This window comes from Argopecten irradians, chromosome 6 (assembly GCF_041381155.1).
Source record: "Argopecten irradians isolate NY chromosome 6, Ai_NY, whole genome shotgun sequence".
Classification (NCBI taxonomy): Eukaryota; Metazoa; Mollusca; class Bivalvia; order Pectinida; family Pectinidae; genus Argopecten; species Argopecten irradians.
In genome coordinates, this window is record NC_091139.1 from 40642074 (window position 1) to 40664658 (window position 22585).

General features: G+C 35.6%; 1 protein-coding gene across 3 annotated transcripts; it reads right to left on the reverse strand.

Moving 5' to 3' along the window:
* Nucleotides 1-6177: 6177 nt before the first annotated feature.
* On the reverse strand, nt 6178-19785 carry LOC138325893 (uncharacterized). 3 transcript variants are annotated; one of them, XM_069271897.1, is made up of 7 exons: nt 19414-19785; nt 10773-10932; nt 9323-9450; nt 8969-9054; nt 8650-8817; nt 7932-7980; nt 6178-6591 (listed from the first exon to the last, which is right to left on the reverse strand). In XM_069271897.1, the coding sequence occupies exons 1-6, from the start codon at nt 19470-19472 to the stop codon at nt 7943-7945; spliced, it is 639 nt and encodes a 212-aa protein (XP_069127998.1). In that variant the 5' UTR covers nt 19473-19785; the 3' UTR covers nt 6178-6591; nt 7932-7942. The 3 variants fall into 3 exon arrangements, with proteins under 3 accessions (XP_069127998.1, XP_069127997.1, XP_069127999.1); XM_069271896.1 differs by lacking the exon at nt 7932-7980 and having other exon boundaries at nt 19414-19781; XM_069271898.1 differs by lacking the exons at nt 7932-7980; nt 19414-19785 and adding an exon at nt 15433-15588.
* Between the last annotated feature and the right edge of the window lie 2800 nt (nt 19786-22585).

Below are 22585 nucleotides of genomic sequence, written 5' to 3' on the forward strand. Positions count from 1 at the left end.
GAAGGACAGTTTTCGTTTTACATTTTTAAGTTTCAGTACTCTCAGTACTTTGATATTGTGTAAGAAATAAAGGGGGTAGACGTAAAAAAGTGCTAAAAAGTCGGCATATCCAGTGATTCATCGACACAATATTTTCATGCTTCAATAAATGATATATGAAGATATTTTTGATTGATAAAATTTTAGGGTACTCGGGGTTTGTCATTGTTATCTAAGGAATCAATTAAAAACTAATGAAATGAAATTGCTCTATTTTCAAGACAAAATAAGAAAAAAACAGGAAATTGCAAGAAAACCCCAACTGATATGATGAAGCATTGTATATTGTTAAAAAGATAATACAAAATGCTATGTTATCACACCAAAATAATTTATCTTTGGCTTTTGTATGCCTTAATATGATACATTAAAGGCGCACAAGTAGGAATCGGACGTAAAACTTATAAAAGGTGGCGCTGTATTCGCAAGATTAATCTATTCATGGAATAAGTACTGTTCTGATATGTATTATGTGCCGATTGATGTATTTGCACCAAAAAAATAAAAATCGATCGTGGGCGGCCATGCAACACCTCCTTTCTATAAACGATGACCAAGACAATAGCATACGTAATCGATTCCCAAAAGACCATATAGGATACCTGTTTTACCGGTTTTTCTCAAAGATGTCCAAAATGATGTATGTGGAAACTAACTACTATGTACTCAAACTGCGATACCTTAACAGAAAACTAAATAAGCTGAATTAGGAGACATTATGCGGAATGGTGACCCTGACGTAATATGTCTAACTGTGATTCTTCAAAAAACACCATCATGATCGTCACTACAAGATAGAAAGCTACCACTTTGTAGCGCGAAACATGAAGAGAGGAACAGTGATATATATTAAAAGCAACATCAGTTCCGAACACATTGAATTAGAATCCATAGAAGTATCTTGCACCATAAACCTACGAAATAGAGACTTATTCCTTATTTGGAATATCTACAGGAGCCCTAACAGAAGATAACAACAACAAAAACCTAGAAATCTTTGAAAGACTGAATTCTATGAACTTTACTTACATATTAGTAGTTTGAGATCTGAATTACAAACAGATTAACTGGCTAACAGACTATGTCAACATCGGTTGGATACAACCACCCTGCTAACAAATTTCTGTTTACAATTGAGACTGCTACATGTTCCAACATGTAAAGGATCCTACTAGATACAGAGAAGGGCAAGCAAGTAATACCTTGGACCTGGTCATCACAAATGAGGAAGGAATGGTAGAAAATCTTGAGTATAATCCAAATATACATATACCCCGCAGTTTTTAGTATCTTTTAAACCTTATAACAAGAGAACAAGAGCTGAATGGTAATACAAAGGAGTTTCTCACGAAATGCACATTTCTGGAAATTGACAACGAACAAGTGTATGACCTGCTGGAACCCCTCCACCATGAGTCTGTCATTAAGAGAAAGATGAAAAAAGGGGACCAGATATTGAGAGCTGTCCTAACGTCTCGGAAGCCTGGGAAGTCCTCAGTCAACACCTTAAGAGGAAACATTCCACTACATAAAACTAACAACCAATGAAATGCAAAACCTTAAACCTTCCCAAAACAGCTTGGGATGATGTCAGACGAAAAAGGAAATGCTGGACCAAATACCTACACTGCAAATCAGCTAAACAACTTTGCTGAGTATAAAACGGTTAGGAACCGAGCTACTGCTGAAGAAAGCATCACAGAAAGACCACATTTATCAACCAGAAATTATGTTGAACCCCTCGAGTCAATTAATGTGACAGATACACAAGTCGAAAATGCCATAAAAAATCAATCCTAACAAGTCATCAGGTCCTGATAATATCCATCCAATGCTACTGGTGAAAACATTAAATGAAATAAAAGGCATTCTAACGATTATATTCAACAAATCAATCCATGAAGGGACGCTCCCGGACCCACAGATACACAAAGTAAGAACCAAGAACGTAAAATTACGCATGATTAGAGTAACTCAAAATGTCACTTTTGCCGTGATTAGGGTAACTGCAAAATCGTGATTAGGGTAACTCACCGATATACATGTATTTTGAATAGCGAAACTTAAAAGGTATTCTAGCATTCTTTAGGATTACGTTTACCAGCTACGTGTACATGTACATTAAATATCACAAACATTCTTAGTAATGATATTTGTTATGTTGAAGTAAGATAAATTCCCTACTTTGTTGTTTAACGGGAAAATTTGTCCAGGTTTTTATATATATTATATTCATATGTAGCAAAAAAAAATTTTAAAGTAGCGAAGGTATAAATATGAAAAGATATGTAGAATAAAACATGGATAGCTATATATGGGTACTTTGCATAATCACTTCAAAAGTTTGTTCTGGTTGTCTGTAAATGATCAACATTACACTAATACCTGTTCTAACAATCATATTGATCATGAAAAACATATTTTGGAGTGTCTTTAATCAACAATAATTCAATTTATTTTCTATATTCGTTTGTACACGTACTTTCAAAAAAATGATTTACACCTTTCTAAATTAGATTACAATGTATTTCTATTTTATCAAAAAAGGCTTCACCTGGGTTTAAGTATATATAACTGCCACCTTACCGCGATCTCCTGAAATGAATCCTTATGACTAGAGATTTGTCTGCTATACAATTAACGTAGCAAACGTTGCTAAATAATACGGTGGCTGATTTGTGCCATTTCGTCTTTTCGTCTTTTCGCCCCGAAAAGACGAGAATTAAGAAACCTTAAATTTCGTCTTTTGCGAAAAGACGAAATTTAACAAATTTAAATTTCGTCTTTTCGTGGCGAAAAGACGAAAAGACGAAAACTCAAACACGAAAAGACGAAAGTGATACACGCTAATTAGCGACTATAATTCTCGAATTTTCGCCTTCGAAAATCTCGTCTTTTCGTCTTTTCGCCCCGAAAAGACGAAATGTAACAAACCTTAATTTTCGTCTTTTCGTCTTTTCGCCCCGAAAAGACGAAAATTAACAAACCATTATTTTCGTCTTTTCGCCCCGAAAAGACGAAATTTAACATACCTTAATTTTCGTCTTTTCGTCTTCCGGTCCGGTGTGGAAGTCATTTTGAAATCTTTTTATCTTAATATTGACTTAATTGTTCAATATGGAAGCATCAAAGTAGTTTATGATAACAATCGATTTATTAAATTGATAGTATTACAAGTATCTTCATCAATAACCAAGATTAGAAGTTTCAAAACATAAGTCAACATGTATATTTACAGCAGTTACGTAGATTTCTCACACGTGGCATATGCCACGTGCCACTAACAGATTCATCATTCCGCAAATCTTTTAGCGTGATTGATACATTTTCTAAAATTCATTAATATCTTATTTTCTGTGTTCTAATCGCCCTATTAAGCAATTACGCTTATCAAAACATTGCCGTGTATATGTTAGGACATGATGAACTTAAGATGCTAAACATAGTACTTACAGGAGTTGCCTCCCCTACACAACTTGAAAAAAAAAGTTGTCGGCGGGTAATATTTGTAAGCGTTTGAACCACGGATCAACTTGTTAACAAAATATTTTTATGAAAGACAACTCGTGAAGACTTTGAGTTTAAAGGAAGGACTTGTACCAAGAAATTGCTCAAATACAGTTAATTTGCCACGTGCCACTAACAGATTCATCATTCCGCAAATCTTTTAGCGTGATTGATACATTTTCTAAAATTCATTAATATCTTATTTTCTGTGTTCTAATCGCCCTATTAAGCAATTACGCTTATCAAAACATTGCCGTGTATATGTTAGGACATGATGAACTTAAGATGCTAAACATAGTACTTACAGGAGTTGCCTCCCCTACACAACTTGAAAAAAAAAAGTTGTCGGCGGGTAATATTTGTAAGCGTTTGAACCACGGATCAACTTGTTAACAAAATATTTTTATGAAAGACAACTCGTGAAGACTTTGAGTTTAAAGGAAGGACTTGTACCAAGAAATTGCTCAAATACAGTTAATTATAACAGTCAATCAGTAGGTACAATGTACTGTGTATTATTTGAAGAGACATTTTGAGACTTTTATTCATCATAATTGTACATTAGAAATTACACTTATAATCTCCATCGTATATGAAAGATTACAAAGTATATCTGTAATTTGTAATTTTTCGGAGCGAAAAGGCGAAAAGACGAAAAGACGAAATTTAAGGTTTGTTAATTTTCGTCTTTTCGGGGCGAAAAGATGAAAAGACGAAATTTAAGGTTTGTTAATTTTCGTCTTTTCGGGGCGAAAAGATGAAAAGACGAAAATTAAGGTTTGTTAATTTTCGTCTTTTCGGGGAGATTTTTGAAGGCGAAAAGACGAAAATTAAAGGCGCTAATTAGCGTGCTTCACTTTCGTCTTTTCGTGATTGACTTTTCGTCTTTTCGTTGCGAAAAGACGAAATTTAAATTTGTTAATTTTCGTCTTTTTGGGGCGAAAAGACGAAAAGACGAGAATTAAGATATTTAATTTTCGTCTTTTCGGGGCGAAAAGACGAAAAAATCAGCCACCGTAAAATATTCTTGGCACTCACATCCTACATAAGTCACGTATCTTCATGTTATTGTGACGTGGCGATATTATACATTCACCTTACTTGGTGCAATTCAGATTTTCACTTTGTCTTCGTTCTGAGATCCTGATTTTTGTCATGTAAAATATTTTGCAATGTCACATTTTCGGACAATCTGTGCATGTACTTGAAGACAGGATGATATGAACATTGAGAAGTCGAAAGTTAAGAAAAGTGGTTTAGAACTTCTGTTGTCTTTATCGGAGGGGTAGATTTTAGATTTTAAAATAAAAGTATATTACGAGTTGAAACTAACACCTTGAGGAGCATACTGGTTATAAAATAGCTCTCTCTCTCCCCCACCTCTCTCTTTCTCGTTCTTCCCTCACTCTCTGTCTCAAATACAACTTTATATATTATGTATATATTCTCTTGTAAATGCCATCTTGTCTGTAATTTGAATGTTTTATTATTTTTGGGAACGGGCTTTATATAAGTTGTATAACTTGTGCCCAATCCCATTGCACATTTTGCAATAAAATATGTTTAAATCAAATGTACATGTATGGTTATCTCAAAATGGTGAAGTGTACCCGTTTAAGAAATATTTAAAATAAAATATTACCATTTATCTTTATAATTTATGTTTTGAGGGCAATTCCATCTAAGCATTTATATACAATATGCCCGTGATCACAGCAGCTAAATAAACCACATATGTTACCCGCATCATTTCTGAAATTACTGTAATCATAACTTTTGAGTTACCCTAATCAAGCGTATTTTTACATTATTGATTCCAATGTTTGTGGATCTCTATGCATATGACTTACGCTTCAAATTTTGCTTAAATTGTAACAAGACACGATCTACGGTAGTTATGCCAGAAAAATACCCGTCTCTTCTGTGAAAAGACAGTACGATTTCCTAGAATTTTTGTACCGTCACTATGTTGGATACGGCTAACTGCAGTTACCCTCATCTGGTTCCCTATGTGAAGCTGGAAGTAAGTGAATCTCTTTTGTTAATGATCGACATGGCCAAATTTTTTTAACATTTTCTGTCTTATAAATGTAGCCAAAATTTTATTTGTTACGTTGTTTCTACATAGTTGTGAATGTGATCATAATATGTAATTAGTTATACTATTGAGAAAACAATATAGTTTGACAACATAAAATCGTTTTATACCGTTTTTGATAAAAAGGGAACCCTGTCTTACACCTCTACAGGGCAACTTTAATTTTGCAATAGCACATGCCCCTGGGACCTTTTGAATTTTAAACGTATTTTAAGGGTTTGCATTAATGCTGCTACATATAACTTTGAGTTTTAACAAATGGTTCGTGGACAAATTTCCATTGTTCGTGAAAGAGGTTCTTAGGTACATAATGTGTAATGTCTCGACGTATCCTTGTCCGTATTGGGCTTATGAAACATTATAAGCACTAAATTATAAATAAAATAAAGACACTTTGTGCTAGTTAACATTTTACCTGTATGTTTTTGTTAACCAGTAGTAGACCTACTTAAATCACATACACGCTGTGTAAATAATAGTGATTGGCTGTGAAGAGCAACTGGTTGAAAAGTAACAAAGACAAAATCATAAGAAAACATTTATTTTTATTAATTATGAAATATGCACATATTCCTGGAAAATGCAACGATATGTCTAGTGAAAACACATGAATACTTTCTATATTGAGCAATATGAAACGAATAACAATACTCGATATCACTGTACAATTAATAAATAACGGTAAACATATATATAATACTGATAGGTACATAACGTAAATACTGTACGGACTCGGGCAAGTCTACTTGGGAACAATTGTCTTTCACGGACAACATATGTAGAGGCCAATTAGAGAGGCAAATCGTTCGTTCGGAGACATCACATTTAATACCGTGTCATGTGTTGATGGTAGATGTGACTGTGGGACGATCATGGGCATCACCTCATGATACACCAGTTATTTTGTTCCAATCCCTGTCTGGTCTCTAGACCGTAGGACGACGTACCTGAAACACAACACATGTATACATCTTATCAATTGTATAAGTAATTTAGCTTTAGCTAAAAGGTCAATAAATCAATGTAATATCTCTGTGCCAGTATTGTAAATAACACAAGTATGACCTCTCTACACAAGTCTAAACTGCCTTTTAATTTACTAACTGTTTTCAGATTGCTCAAGAATAGAAAATAAATTGAAATTTTAATAACAACATAGACAGTGGAAAATAAAATAAAATTAATTTGATCGTGAAAAAGAATCTGGGGAACAAAAATATTAATTACATTGAGGTTAGAACTTAAAGAATTTTCTCTCTATCACTATTTTCTAAAATGTAAATATAAATTTCCACGATGCATTTGTAATTAAAATACTTTATGTAAATGCAAGCGTGTCTTCCAAAATCTAATTTCTAATGTGACTACTAGGACACTCTAAAGTTATCCTTTAATGACGAAAAACAGCAGCCATGATTAACAAATGTTGTGGGGTAAAGTCTTTGTGAAGGTTAATAATGGATTGTTAGGATGCCAATAACAGATCAATTTAAATGTGCTTAAATGTGCAACTTGAGCAACAATCAATTAAATCAAATCGCATAAAACCTCGGTCAGCATAATTGCAATCGACTGTGATGTGACAAAAACAACGTGAATCTGATATATGAACGCTTGGAATTGTCTGGTTTGTTAACTACTAGGAGAAATTAAATAGTTATAAATAAAAATGAACTAATCTTATAATTTCAATGCTTTGTTACGATTTACAGTATTCGAACCAATAAGCGTCTTCGTTCATATATACACATTATATACATATAAGCATCAGTCTCCTTTTTGAAGACACCAAGTTAATGCACCTACCTTAAATTATGAAGACTGGAAATTTTGGATGATTTGGGGCTGAGTTTGTACAATAAGTTAATTAATGGTCTATATTCAATCAGTGTCCCCCAACTGTAATGATATGTTAAGCAGTCTGATCGCTTTTTGGGTCGAATACTGAAGGTACGGAGATCTGGCAAAGCCATAAGCAAATGATTGTAATCATGTATGAAGTAACTTTGTCGTGAGACAACGACGAAGTGGAAAACAAACTCAAATTTCCAAACGTTGTTTGTACATAATGCAATATAATATAATGCTCGATTTTTTTCTGATTTATCGCCATAGTTTTTATACCTTTTATAAAAGGTCACTTCATGTGCGTTATACATTATTCGTAATAAATCGAGCATATATTTTATTTTCATCACATGTTTATTCAAGCCAACACTATAGGTTCACAAGTAATATATGATGCGGGCCAAACTAATACTCTGAGAATGCCTTTCAGCACGTGTACCTGTCTGCCGTTCAATGTCTGATACCGTCTGGATCAAAGGCGGGCATAACTATAGAGAAACACGTGACTTCCGGTTATATACAAACAAAACCACGTGGTATTAATTCTCAACAATACCGTGCATGCAAATTATTTCAAAGACAGTAAATATCTAGTATCTTTAAAGAAAGTTTAATAATACTTTTGCACAAAAATTCTATTTTCATTATTTTTTCAAAATTATAAAAATATGACCTGCCAATTAATTAAATTATTTAATTATTTATTCATCTCTACACGGATCAATTATTTGTGATACCCTGATTAAATAAAAACAAATATCAAAGTAATACTTCATTTCACATTTGAAAAGTAATTTACAATAGCTGGTACAAATCTGTTTTGATTATTAACTAATCTATTTTTATTGATATAAAGGTTCAGAATAAAATCAACTTTAAAATAGAGAGATAATGACACGCAATTTTTGATTTCGACGAATTTTGAAAAAGAAGTAGATTAAAACATAAAAGTGATCAATATAATATTCTTCATTCACCATGTATTAATATACAAATAAGCAAATACATGCATGCCAAGAAAGAAGTATGAATGTTTATAGAAGAAGTCCTGAAAATGTTGTTAATGTGTAAATGTTTCGAGAGACAGTAGATAAGAGAGCCTTGCTATACTACGACCCGTAACCATGCATTATTAGATGATACTAGATAGCGGTTACCATTTATTCGTTTGGAGAAAGCTTTCTCTCTGCGCATACTTGTCATGCCGCCATTGCCAATTCCTTGGAGACGTGTTTGGGGTCCGGCTGATTTCGGAGCCTCGTTTTGCACCAAATGGCCGCCGGGGACGTAGTCCATACTTATCGTGTCCTGGTTTCTTCTTTGACCTTGTAAGACACAAGACATCAAACATAATTACGGACCTTATACATTACATATGACACAACATAGACACTGACCCTATTATGGAATATATAAGATAAAACAGAATCATTGGCCTTACAATTCATTGGCTTTATAGTCTCAAAATCACCATACCATCGACGAAGACGATCCTGGCTCCACCTGCCTGTAAGACCTCTTTCACGTGACGCCAACTACCGCCTGCCCGGCCCATGCGTAACCTGAAATAATTCAAACTTGCTTGTAACGAGCATTTTCATTGGCTTATAAAGTATTTTATCACCAGATAAATTAGCTAGATACGACATTGACGTTCGAAAAACGTCGCACCCGATTGGCTGATACAACGCAACAGCGATATCTTAATAAAATACAATGGTTTGGATCTAACAGGTACATAAATAGAACTATTTACATTAAGTCTTCATGTTATACTTTATCTTTATAAAAAAATCAAATCAAGGTATCTCAAATACAACTCAGTCGTACCTAGGGGGTCCAAAGTTAGGGTAGCTTTTGTTCGGCCATTGTTTGCTGATAGCACGGAACGCCTTGTGAAAGTCATCATAGCCTCCGTCTTGGGCGAACCGTGTGTGGGGCGGTGCTCCCTCTTGTATCTACAGCACAGAAGTCAAAGGTCAAATACAACAAGTTCAAGGTCTACAATACAGCGTGTGGGGCACGTTCTGTACATCTACAATATAGAGGTCAAAGGTCAGATAAAGCAATGTCAAGGTTTGTTACATTGCGTGTGCGACAGTGCTCCCTCATCTGTCTACAACACATAGGTCAAGGATCAGATGCAATATGATATCAATTGTCAATGTAAACGTCGACGTGAAATATCTACAAAAGCCATATTTTCGTTTAAGAAATCAATGCAGGATTTGTTCAATTTATCTTTCGTGTCTGTTAATTCATTATCGACATCACTAGAGTGACCAACCTAACTATACAGAGTACATTTTTCTCGAAAGCATAACTATGCTCAGCAAATAAATTAATATGTTGGGAAATTCCCAAACTAAAATAATCAAAACGTGATTGTATTTGTCTCCATAGGTTTCCCTCATCAGCATGACTATTGGAACGTTTAGAGACACGTCTGCATAAACCGCTCGCTAATCACACACATACGCATTTATTCAGGTATATATTTTGTCTTAAATGCAATTATACGAACAATCTTTTGTCAGTTTAAATTGCTGAATGTTTTATAATTGAAAGCACTGTACAAAAAGAATGTCAGCTAACTGTTACACTACTCGATATTGTGGTCGAGAAGAAAGCATAGGTACACTTATACTGTAATTTTACAATTAAATATTAATAGTACTTCAACAAATGACTGGTGATTGATCACATGAACAAACCTTACCCTGCCATGCCGTCAGCATTATCGGCTACCCGACACCACCCCATAACAAAGCATTAGTTCTGGTGTGTCAGTCGACCTAGATATCAACCCAACATCTGTCAATGCCTCGTCAATTATAGTGGGGATATATTATATCACGCTATAGAAATCTGCTGATATAGCAAATCAGCCTATCCAGTTTGTGGTCATATCGCTAGGTTTGCTTATAAACCGTGAATCTATATTTTGTCAGAATATTTCAAAGATTTTACCACGAGATCCGTTAATACCCGAAGGTTTACTGTGGTGTTCCAAGGTTTGCGATATGCAACAAACAGCGATGTCTATTATAAAACCGATGGTTTGTCGTCGTGCAAATATATATTCTTTAAATCAGCGTGGTCTTATATTTAGAAGTTACCCAGAGTTCTTTTTGCGATTTTATGTTGAACGACTTTCACTGTAATCGAGATAAGCTGTTTTTTACTTGGTGTCGAAACTTTTTCACTACCATTTATTTTCGAGAATTTCTGATCGCCAGCGAAATAAACAAAATGTACTCGTGAAAATCAGTCAACTTACTGCTGCGGCCTGAGCGTAGTCCTTGGGGGACGACTGGTCCATATAAGGGTTTTCTGAGCGCGCCACCTTTTTGCCGTACACGGCGCTCTGGATTTCCATATCGCCACGTGTCCCCTTAGTGGGCTGGGCCATCCATTGGGACATCAGTGCATAATTTGTCCTGAAATTGAAACAACGACAATTTTATTCCATGTATCTATATTTATACCAGGTGTAATGACAACTACCTAGTTCAGAGGTTTGTGTGTACATTGATTACGAGTGAATGTAACAGTTATTGCGTTCACACGTAATATTTATTACACACAATAACCATTGCATTCGCATGCAATAATCATCCCATGATCAAGACAGATGATACTGAATAGGCTAACAGTCTTAATCCTGCTTTTAACCATAAAAACGAAAAGGAGAAAGAAGGACGACCTTTGCGAGTTGTGCACAGCAATTCAGATAAAGGAATGAATTGGAAGTAGGCATCAAGGAATAGTGTCGCCTTATTAAGTGAGGTTCTATCAAAACTCAACAGGAGAATACAAAAAAGTGAATTTTAATATAAAAAACTACCGCAAAAGGAAGATTTACTTAAAAAGGCTCTTGAAGGGACATGAGTAGAGGAATTCCCTAACAACGGTTATGAGGAGAGTATCTGGTGTTTAATAAAAAATAAAGAAAAACGTTGATCATAGGGTGCATATACAGATATACAGAACTCCGCTAAACACTCCAGAAAATAACAGCAGGTTAAATTATGTCATCTCTAGCGAGGTCAATATGGATCAAACTTTATAATTTTACGTGTCTTCAATTACAGAGACATAGACTGGGAAAATATGACTACAAAAGGACCAACAGTGAGTGACAGTTACAACTAAATGGAAACCCTACAAGATCCATACCTAACACAGGGTGTAACAGAAGACATAACCAACAATCCTCACTTCTGGACTTCATAATAACCAACAATGAAGATATGATATTTGCTATCAAGATCAGCAATCTAGTTAGAAAGAGTGACCATTCAGTAATTACTTTCAATCTACAGCTGGTTCACACAACTCCTATATCCAGGAATTTATACTAGTGAGCCAAGTGTTTCCAAATATCAACCATAACAAATCCAAAGACTGGATCACCAAGGATGTAACAACAGCAGTACAGCAGAAAAAGTAATACTGGAACAAATATAGAAATATTTAATCAAATGAGATTTTTAGGATATTCATAGCGGCTGGGCATGAAACAACAGTCAAGATCTGTGAATCATAATATACATTTGAAAAAAGCGACTTCATACATAAAGAAAGACAACAAAAGCTTCTGAAGGTACGTACAATCATAAACCAAGGTGAACACTGGAATCAGGGAGTTAACCAATGGCCGAAATGAAGTTTATCTAACCCAATCACCTAGGCTAATCTGCTGAATAAGTTTATACTACTGTAACACATACTATTATATAATCAAAGAAATGTCATCAATAATCAAAATGATTTGGACAAGCTAACCTTATGGACAAAACCCTGGCAACTCGACTTCAACATAGAGAAATTTGAATATGTATGTATTGGCCACAGCAACACAAATCATACTTATAAAATGAAAGGATAAAATGAATCATTAACTGAAGTCAGACCTGAGAAAGAAAAGAATTAGGAGAAAGACCTAAGAGTAATAATAGACAGGAATCTCAATAAACACATCTCAGATTCTATCAAATCTCAGATTGTATCTCATCTCAGATTCATCTCAGATTGTATCGCATCTCAGATTGTAATTCATTTCAGATTGTATTACATCTCAGATTGTATCTCATCTCAGATAGGAAATGTTTGGTATCCTTATAATTCCCTAGTCAGGCCACAAGTGGAATAGTTTAGTTACTTGTTGGAACCCTTCGTATAAAAAGGATATAATTATAATTGAGAATATGCAACGCAATACTATGATATTTGTGATGACCATCAGAAATAGGCCATAAAGTGACAGATTGGAATAGTTTACCAAACAAAATGGTGGTGGCGTAATCACTAAATAGCTTCAAAAGCAACCTAAAAGAAAACTGGAAAAAAATAGCAATAAATTTGAACTAGACATGTTTGTTTTTATTAAGGAAAGCTTGTAAAGGTTATGGTATTTAACAAAAAAAAAAAAATATTTAAAGGCCCACTACCTTTCCGGAGCAAAATTTAAAGGTTTCTTAAAAACATTAATAACAAAAGAAAATATATATAGATGGCTTAAGATGAGGTTACAACACCAAACATATACAAGATTTCCTGTCTAATGTACGATAAAAGTGGAGATTCATTTCGCTGTTTTGCCGTCTGGCGCAGTGATAGTCAACTACCGCGCGGCATTTAGGACGACGGCGGGAAACATAAAACGACCCGCGTTATGAAAATTAACATTTTATTTATTCTAATTAAACAGTTCTGAAAGTGATGATAAGTGTGCTAGTAAACGTATAGTTAATAACTTCTGCGACTCTACAAAATTATTGATCTCGTTTTACATTCCTATTTTAAAAATTAAAAGCCGTTTCGGAAAGGTAGTGGCCCTTTAAGATGCTACACCGCTGACGAATGGTGTTTTTTTTTCTCTATTAAAATCAGAACCGAGCAAATTAGTATTTTTCTTCAGTTACAAAAGTTACTGTAGGACGTTAATTTAATCAAACAAACTTACTTTACACCATTACCACGTTTGCGCTTCTGATTTTACTTATATTACAAAGTAAATAATAGTGTCCCGAAAAACGTCCATGTCCTATTTGGAATGCGGTACTGATTGCGCATCCACCAATAGCAAAATAAATTATTTTATTTCTTAATTGTTTTTTTGTTTTTGTTTTTGTTTTTTTTTTTTTTTTTTTGTTTGTTAATTAGACATATATCACCATGAGTAAACACCAATTATTATTACACTGATGAGCATCATTTATGCTCTGTCGGCGGTGAAGCATCTTTAAATGTATGCTTCACTGAAACTGTGACTACTTGAAGTATAATATTACAAATTATACAAAAGAACGTTCTCTGAAAACGAAAAAGTCGACCATTCATTTTTGGTGAAAACATCCAGATACATCTATGGTTGATTGGCGATTCAGTTTATATGGGTGCTTAACTTCTAAGAAAATCTGACGATTACACGAAAGAAGAAAAACAGTCATATAAAAACTTATGTTACACACAAATCCATCGAAAACGATGATTATATTGTGGTGGATTGGCAGGGGCGTGCATAGATTGTGTAAAAAAGTGAAAGTACAGGTTATTTACTACTATTTTTCTTGTTTATAGTTATAAGATAAACATATGGTAGAGTTTAGGGAGTGGGGTTTAGGTCTTCCAGTCCTGTTTTTTTTGGATATGTGACTTGAAGACTTCTAGTGTAGTGCTTTGTACTGTAGCCAACGGAAGGATGTTCCATTGTTTAATTATGTGTGGAAAAATGAATGTTTGAATATGTCCTTGGTGGCAGCTATATGTCTATATGTGAATGGGTGTGATTGTCTGGTCCTGTAGTCTGTCAGATTAAGAATTTGACTATACTCTATTGCCACATGATGGTGTATGATTTTATAAAATAAAATTAAACGTGTTCTAGTTCTGCGTGTTTGTAGTGAGGTCCAGTTGAGGTTTTCCATCATGTCTTGTACTGAACTTGTGTTGTGATATCTGCTTGTTGTGTAGCGTGTTGCTCTGTGTGGGTTTTTTCGATTTGCATGATTTGATTTGTCTGGTGAGGGTCCCATACGGAGGAGCAGTACTCCAGTTAGGATCTGACTATGGATTTGTAAGCATGTTCTTTTATATGTTGTGAGCTTATCTGGAGATTTCGTTTTAAGAATGCTAGTGCCTTGTTAGCGTTTGCAGTTATGTTGTTGATGTGTGTGTCTCATCGTTAGTTATTTTGTATTGTGATGCCTAGATAATTGCAAGATGTTAATTTGTGGTTGTGGAGTTCGTATGTATAATTGGTCTTTATGCGTTTGTTTGGATGCTGAGGACTTTGCACTTGTCCGGGTGGAAGGGCATTTTAACCAATCTTCCTCCCTGCTGCGTCTAGATCTTCTTGTAATTTAAGTGCGCCTTGTGTGTTGTGTATGGTTTTGTATATTATGCTGTCTATATTAGACAGTTATATTACAAGTATCAAATAAGGCTGCGTTTTTATTTCGTTATACACAGATTTTTGTCCAACACTAATTCATTATATTGGAGATTTACTGCAACAAGTGCAGTTTCTCTAATAATAATAATAACATGTAGATATGGGTGTTTTTGATTATTTAAATTCCGATGAGATTATTATGGTGCTGACTGGAGTTTATTTATCACGACATAATTACTTTTGTTACAACAAGACAATTGCGAAAATGTTCCTTTTAGTTCAATAGCTTTAGAGAAGAAGTGTTGTAGCGATTCTGCATTAGTTCGATCGCCGGCGACTCTGTATAGCTCAATCAGTAGAGCCTTTCATCAGTGTTAGAAGGTCCAAGGTTCGAATCCCTATGTACCCGTGCATTTTCCGTTTGGTGCCAGACATGGGTAACGTAAATCCAGAATCGATACCACGATCTCCGTACCATTGATCTGTCACAGCGGAAATATATCATTTATCTATTGACGATCCATCTTTGTACGCTACCTACCGGACAATACAGTCGTGATCCGTGTGACTAGTCTCCCCCTTGTCCCCCCCGGTACTGTGGCGTATCTTCTCAACAACTCGTCACGATACTAAACAAACTTATCACTGGGCTGGCCGAGAATGCCATGACGTCACAATCTAAAATCTCAATTGTTCGCGAGATCGCACGTGACGACACGTTATCTAAATTAGTTGTTGTCCTCAAATCTGAAGCACCAGTAATAAAAGGCGTAATTGAATAAAATGTATGATTTTTCTTTGTACATTGCTACATCACATATTTTTATCCGATATGTATTATTTTGAATATTATATTGTCTTTCAGAATTCAATAATTCTGACGTTTATCTTTGTTGGGAATGGTGTCAGGAACGTTCAAAACTACACTGTGGCTGTCCATCATTAAATCTAGCTACGGATTAATATACAATTGTTAATTTCATCATATAAAAAATTGCATTTATTTTGATAGATAAACCTTCAACACACAATATCCCCAAAAATCTTATTTCGAATTATCATTAAATGAAGAAGTTTTAGTTCTCTTTTTGCAGTTCTCTTCCATTGTTCGGAAACATAATATTATATTGTAATATATGTTTCTGCTTTGCTAAAAACAGGAGAGAAGACAAAATTAATGAAGAAAGAGAAAGCAAAAGTAGGAGAAAAGTTAAAAATTCAAAGTTGAACGTAAAAGGAGATAATAGGGTTGTGTAGAGTATATATTCCTTGCCGATCATTGACGGGAATCATCGAAATGTTGAAATTTGTCTAGTTTTCTTTATGGTTGAGAAAACAGTCCCGTCTCTTCATCCCAAATACTAGATGTAATGTGTGAGTGCGGAGAATCAACGCCTTTATCCCTTTTGGAACTCATTTTAATTCAGAGTTAGCTCATTTCAGCCTTGAGTTTGGGAGTTTAAAATCCACGTTGGGTAATTGATATTATACATCCCGGCTTTCCCTGACCTCCTAGACGGTATAAAATCCAGAAACAGGAATGACTGATTTTCGGGGCGGTATAAAATCGAGAAACAGGAACGACTGACTTTCGGAGCGGTATAAAATCCAGAAACAGGAACGACTGACTTTCGGAGCGGTATAAAATCCAGAAACAGAAACGACTGACTTTCGGAGCGGTATAAAATCCAGAAACAGGAATGACTGACTTTCGGAGCGGTATAAAATCCAGTAACAGGAACGACTGACTTTCGGAGCGGTATAAAATCCAAAAACAGGAATGACTGACTTTCGTAACGGTATAAAATCCAGAAACAGAAACGACTGACTTTCGGAGCGGTATAAAATCCAGAAACAGGAATGATTGACTTTCGGAGCGGCATAAAATTCAGAAACAGGAACGACTGACATTCGGGGCGGTATAAAATCGAGAAACAGGAACGACTGACTTTCGGAGCGGTATAAAATCCAGAAACAGGAACGACTGACTTTCGGAGCGGTATAAAATCCAGAAACAGGAACGACTGACTTTCGGAGCAGTATAAAATCCAGAAACGGGAATGACTGACTTTCGGAGCGGTATAAAATCCAGAAACAGGAATGATTGACTTTCGGAGCGGCATAAAATTCAGAAACAGGAACGACTGACATTCGGGGCGGTATAAAATCGAGAAACAGGAACGACTGACTTTCGGAGCGGTATAAAATCCAGAAACAGGAATGACTGACTTTCGGAGCGGTATAAAATCCAGAAACAGGAACGACTGACTTTCGGAGCGGTATAAAATCCAAAAACAGGAATGACTGACTTTCGGAACGGTATAAAATCCAGAAACAGAAACGACTGACTTTCGGAGCGGTATAAAATCCAGTAACAGGAACGACTGACTTTCGGAGCGGTATAAAATCCAGAAACAGGAATGACTGACTTTCGGAGCGGCATAAAATCCAGAAACAGGAATGACTGACTTTCGGACTGGTATAAAATCCAGAAACAGGAATGACTGACTTTCGGAGCGGTATAAAATCCAGAAACATGAATGACTGACTTTCGGAGCGGCATAAAATTCAGAAACGGGAATGACTGACTTTCGGAGCGGTATAAAATCGAGAAACAGGAACGACTGACTTTCGGAGCGGTATAAAATCAAGAAACAGGAACGACTGACTTTCGGAGCGGTATAAAATCAAGAAACAGGAATTATTGATTGTCGTATACGGTGCCGTATGCCGTCTTAAGTCCAGTTACTACAAATTGTCCTGTCAGTAATCGTTTGTACCGATTATAGTATAATCTTAATAGATTTAAAGCTAGGATTAACTCAGTCAGATTATAGACCTACATATCTTATACCTTATCCAATAAACAATGTTGTGTTTAGAACTGTATGTTATGACTCTACCGTTAAGACCATGTCTGTGAAGAGATTTTGAAGACCCCTGTTGTCTTTCACAAACTTATTAGTATTTTCAAATGTCCATGTTGTGGTTTTATAACTAATAGCCAAAGAAGTGAGAACGAAAACAAAATGTAGAACGTCAGTTTACAACTATCAAAAGTCTGTCTGGATAAAACGGACCGAAAACGAACAAACGAAACAAAACGAACAGATAGCGAACCGCAAACGTCCCATTGGAATGAGTGTTATCTTTTTCATTGACGACTTTCGTCATAAAAATCTGGGTTTATGGCAACGGTGGCTGAGTATGGCAGTTAATAAATAATAATGGTCGTGTTTGATATATGTTAACAAACTTCATAAGGCCATGTTACCGTATTTATTTAATTATAGTTACGTATAACGATTGTCACACGGATAAGAATTAAACAACACAATACCATCGGCTACAGGGTTACACACACATACTGCAGGTAACACCTTTACACAAGTGGGCGCGCAATTTGGCAAAACAAATTGCACAGTTTAATTAAATATGATTCACATATCGATCTTTGACAGACAGTTTATCTCTATTTAAAACACAATCCAGTCATTCTTGAATTCAAACAAAGATAAAATTGGCAAGTGTGAATTTTCATTTGCCAAAAAATCGACCCCTGCAAACGAACTAGGCCCATTATCTCTTCAATTCAATTACGTATTAGCTATAACGTAAGTAGTGCATATGTAAATCTACAGTTGTGTGTGATTTAGTGGTGAAGGTGTTCGTGTAATGTGCTTAACCATTCTAACTAACTCCCTGTCTCTGGGCTGCTAGGTCATTTAGAGTAGTTCAAACAATGGCAGTAGCTAGGTCAGTGGTTTTTCTCCGGGTGTCCCTTTCCCTTAAATGACCGTGGCTTTTAACAAGACAAAAGCAATAACCCACAAAATCATCGGTATGCATGTTATTTAAAGTCAATAATAGATTCATTTATATTCACTATAGGGGAATGTTGAAGTATATTACGAAGTACAGTGTCAGTTGTACTGTGTTGGTCTGGTCTAGCTTACATTATTGAGTGACTATCAATCATGTCGTAGACCATTTGAATATATTTTTAAAGAAGAACTTATTACGAAATTGAATAGCTGTGTATTGATCTAGTTGTATAGACGGTGACAGTGTCTCGCCGGGACGCCGTCCTCGGACTAGTCACGTTATAAACTTTCCATTAAAATGTTTATACTGGGATTAATATACTTCAAGTTTGTATTCCACACAGTGTGGAAAATGTCCTTGGCCTATTGATACGAAATGTTACGAATCAATGCCGCCTATCGATAGGTAATTATAACTATTTATCAGGATTATATAATAAAACCTGGAACTATTATTTGGCATACAATAGAAGCGAATAATACCTGTATGTTTATAATATAAACCTTTTTTTGATGCATTTATTGATTTTTGAAATACATATAATTTATATACATGTACAATAACGTATAGGCTTATACATGTATAGTACTCATGGGATCATTCTTTAGATGTAGTAACGTTATCTATAACTTCAGCAGCCAAGACGTGTAATAAAGAAAAACACAGGTAAATATACAAATATGGAAACTTGACTTACCTGAATCGGTTGTCAGGACGACTAGGTCGGTATGTGAATTTCTTAAAATCCATCGACATTTTGGTGCCGTTGATAGTTAATTTCGGCTAAGATTATAAACTTAATTCAGTATAAGAGCTCACCACAATCTGCCGTTATTTTCTATAGACTAGCCACTTTAGTTCGTATTGTCATACTCCCATGAGCCTCCGATCCATATCTCGGGTATCTCCGGAGATTAATTAATAATTAAAGGTGCTAAGATAATTAACAAACAGTACAACCTGTCTGATATTGTTTTACATTATAGCACTTGTGACTTTCTCTGTTAAGTCCCGAGACTACCCGAACAATAAGTCCTTACCAACGGATATTCTTCGGAAACATTAACACGACGAGATCGAGACGATAAGTAAACGAGTGAGCCACTAAGCTGGTGTTAGGGTATGGATCACAGGTATATAGCGGTGATATATATATACCTATAAATGTATATCACAGTCACCTTACACCGGAACAATAGATTTAACGGCCCATATATATACATGTCTAGATCGAACACACCAGTCAAGCGAAAACTGTGACATACAGTATAGAGCTTTAATAAATAACAGTTATACCAAATCAAATCTGAAAAGATCAAGAATCTTTGTCATATTAGGGCCCATTGTACGTGAGGTTCGAACTCGGAACTCAGAGAGGATTTAAATCAGTTTTATACGGAAGCGTATAAGGCTCAAATAGGAAAATATTTTTCAGGACAACGAAAAATGTTTTATTTGGCGGCCGCCATCGCCAAATAGTTATCTGGCGGCCACCATTTAGTTATCTGGCCGCCAGATACTTAAGTGGCATATATAGCTATTTGGCGGCATCCAGATAATTATATATTGCGGCCGCCACTTCATTATCTGGCGGCCGCCAAATAAAACATTTCGGTTATCCTGAAAAATATTTTCCTATGTGAGACTAATACGCTACCGTAGTTGTATATGTATATATGTCGGACACCTTAATAAATCGCTCCAGCAATAAATAAATGTCTGTTTGAAGTAACCAGTAACTGGTCAACATTTAAATGGTTAACAATAAATATGTCCGTAGTGTTATATAACTATAAAGAGGTTTGCCTAACCAACCATGGAGAGGTTTGCCTAACCAACCACAGAGGTTTGCCTAACCAACCATAGAGAGGTTTGCCTAACCAACCATATAGAGGTTTAGAGAGGTTTGCCTAACCAACCATAGAGAGGTTTGCCTAACCAACCATAGAGAGGTTTGCCTAACAAACTATAGAGAGGTTTGCCTAACCAACCATAGAGAGGTTTGCCTAACCAACCATATAGAGGTTTAGAGAGGTTTGCCTAACCAACCATAGAGAGGTTTGCCTAACCAACCATAGAAAGGTTTGCCTAACAAACTATAGAGAGGTTTGCCTAACCAACCATAGAGAGGTTTGCCTAACCAACCATATAGAGGTTTAGAGAGGTTTGCCTAACCAACCATATAGAGGTTTAGAGAGGTCTGCCTAACCAACCATAGAGGTTTGCCTAACCAACCATAGAGAGGTTTGCCTAACCAACCATATAGAGGTTTAGAGAGGTCTGCCTAACCAACCATAGAGGTTTGCCTAACCAACCACAGAGGTTTGCCTAACCAACCATAGAGGTTTGCCTAACCAACCATAGAGAGGTTTGCCTAACCAACCATAGAGGTTTGCCTAACCAACCACAGAGGTTTGCCTAACCAACCATAGAGAGGTTTAGAGAGGTTTGCCTAACCAACCATAGAGGTTTGCCTAACCAACCACAGAGGTTTGCCTAACCAACCATAGAGGTTTGCCTAACCAACCATAGAGAGGTTTGCCTAACCAACCATAGAGGTTTGCCTAACCAACCAAACAGAGGTTTGCCTAACCAACCATAGAGAGGTTTGCCTAACAAACTATAGAGAGGTTTGCCTAACCAACCATAGAGAGGTTTGCCTAACCAACCATAGAGAGGTTTGCCTAACCAACCATAGAGAGGTTTGCCTAACCAACCAAATAGAGGTTTGCCTAACCAACCATATAGAGGTTTGCTTAACCAACCATAGAGGTTTGCCTAACCAACCATAGAGGTTTGCCTAACTAACCATAGAGAGGTTTGCCTAACTAACCATAGAGAGGTTTGCCTAACCAACCATAGAGAGGTTTGCCTAACCAACCATAGAGGTTTGTCTAACCAACCATAGAGAGATTTTTTTTAAAATTTTTGTCTCGCGTTTGATGATATGCTACAGAACGCGGAATAATTCATTAAGGGTTATAAACAAAATGCGATATTAAACAATTATTTTATTGTGATAGCGATAGGTTTTGTCCGTCATGCTCGTCATTTCTTTATATGAATGCTTACATTCAATATTGTTTTTGTTCAGATATCACTTGGATTGTACAAGTGGCGTTAGACAGTGCAATGCACTGCATCCCACTGTCGTCTACCTATCACCGTGTCAGCAGTTGTCAGACAAATTTATTGGTCAATGAATGTTTAATCATTACACGATCGATTGTTTATAGACAGTACTTAGCTACCACGGTGTAGGTAAATCTGTATATCGCAACAATGACCCGACACTAACTATTTGTCATAGATACATTAAAACTGTAAACATAATAAATGTTGTCCCGGTCATGAGGAGATACAACTTCGCTAGCCAAGGATTTTCAGTACTATGCGAAACTGGAGGTTATAATGATAGTATCTAAATACCAGAGATTTAAACACTACTTAAGCTAAAAATAGGGACATTTGAACTACAATGTATCTTATCGTCTAGATATATCGAACATACATCATATAATGTTGTGTATTAGCACAATTGTTATGAATTGTATATCATTGTTAGTTATGTTGTAATGAATATAATTCTCAATTTCAAATCAACAATATGGATCAAGTGGTTGTCCGAATAAATACCTGGAAATGATAATAAAAAAACGTGTCGTTTATTTTTTAACACCAAAATACACATTTCCGTTTTTTTATAACAGATGGAGAAATGTATCACAAATTGGCTCAACAGACTGACGAATAAGTATATGTTGCATTATAAACGCTACAAGATATGTAGTTTAATGGTCGACAGAACCTTACCAAGCGCAGCTGGCAGTCAATTAGACTATGAACTTCAATCAGTTATTATGACGTCA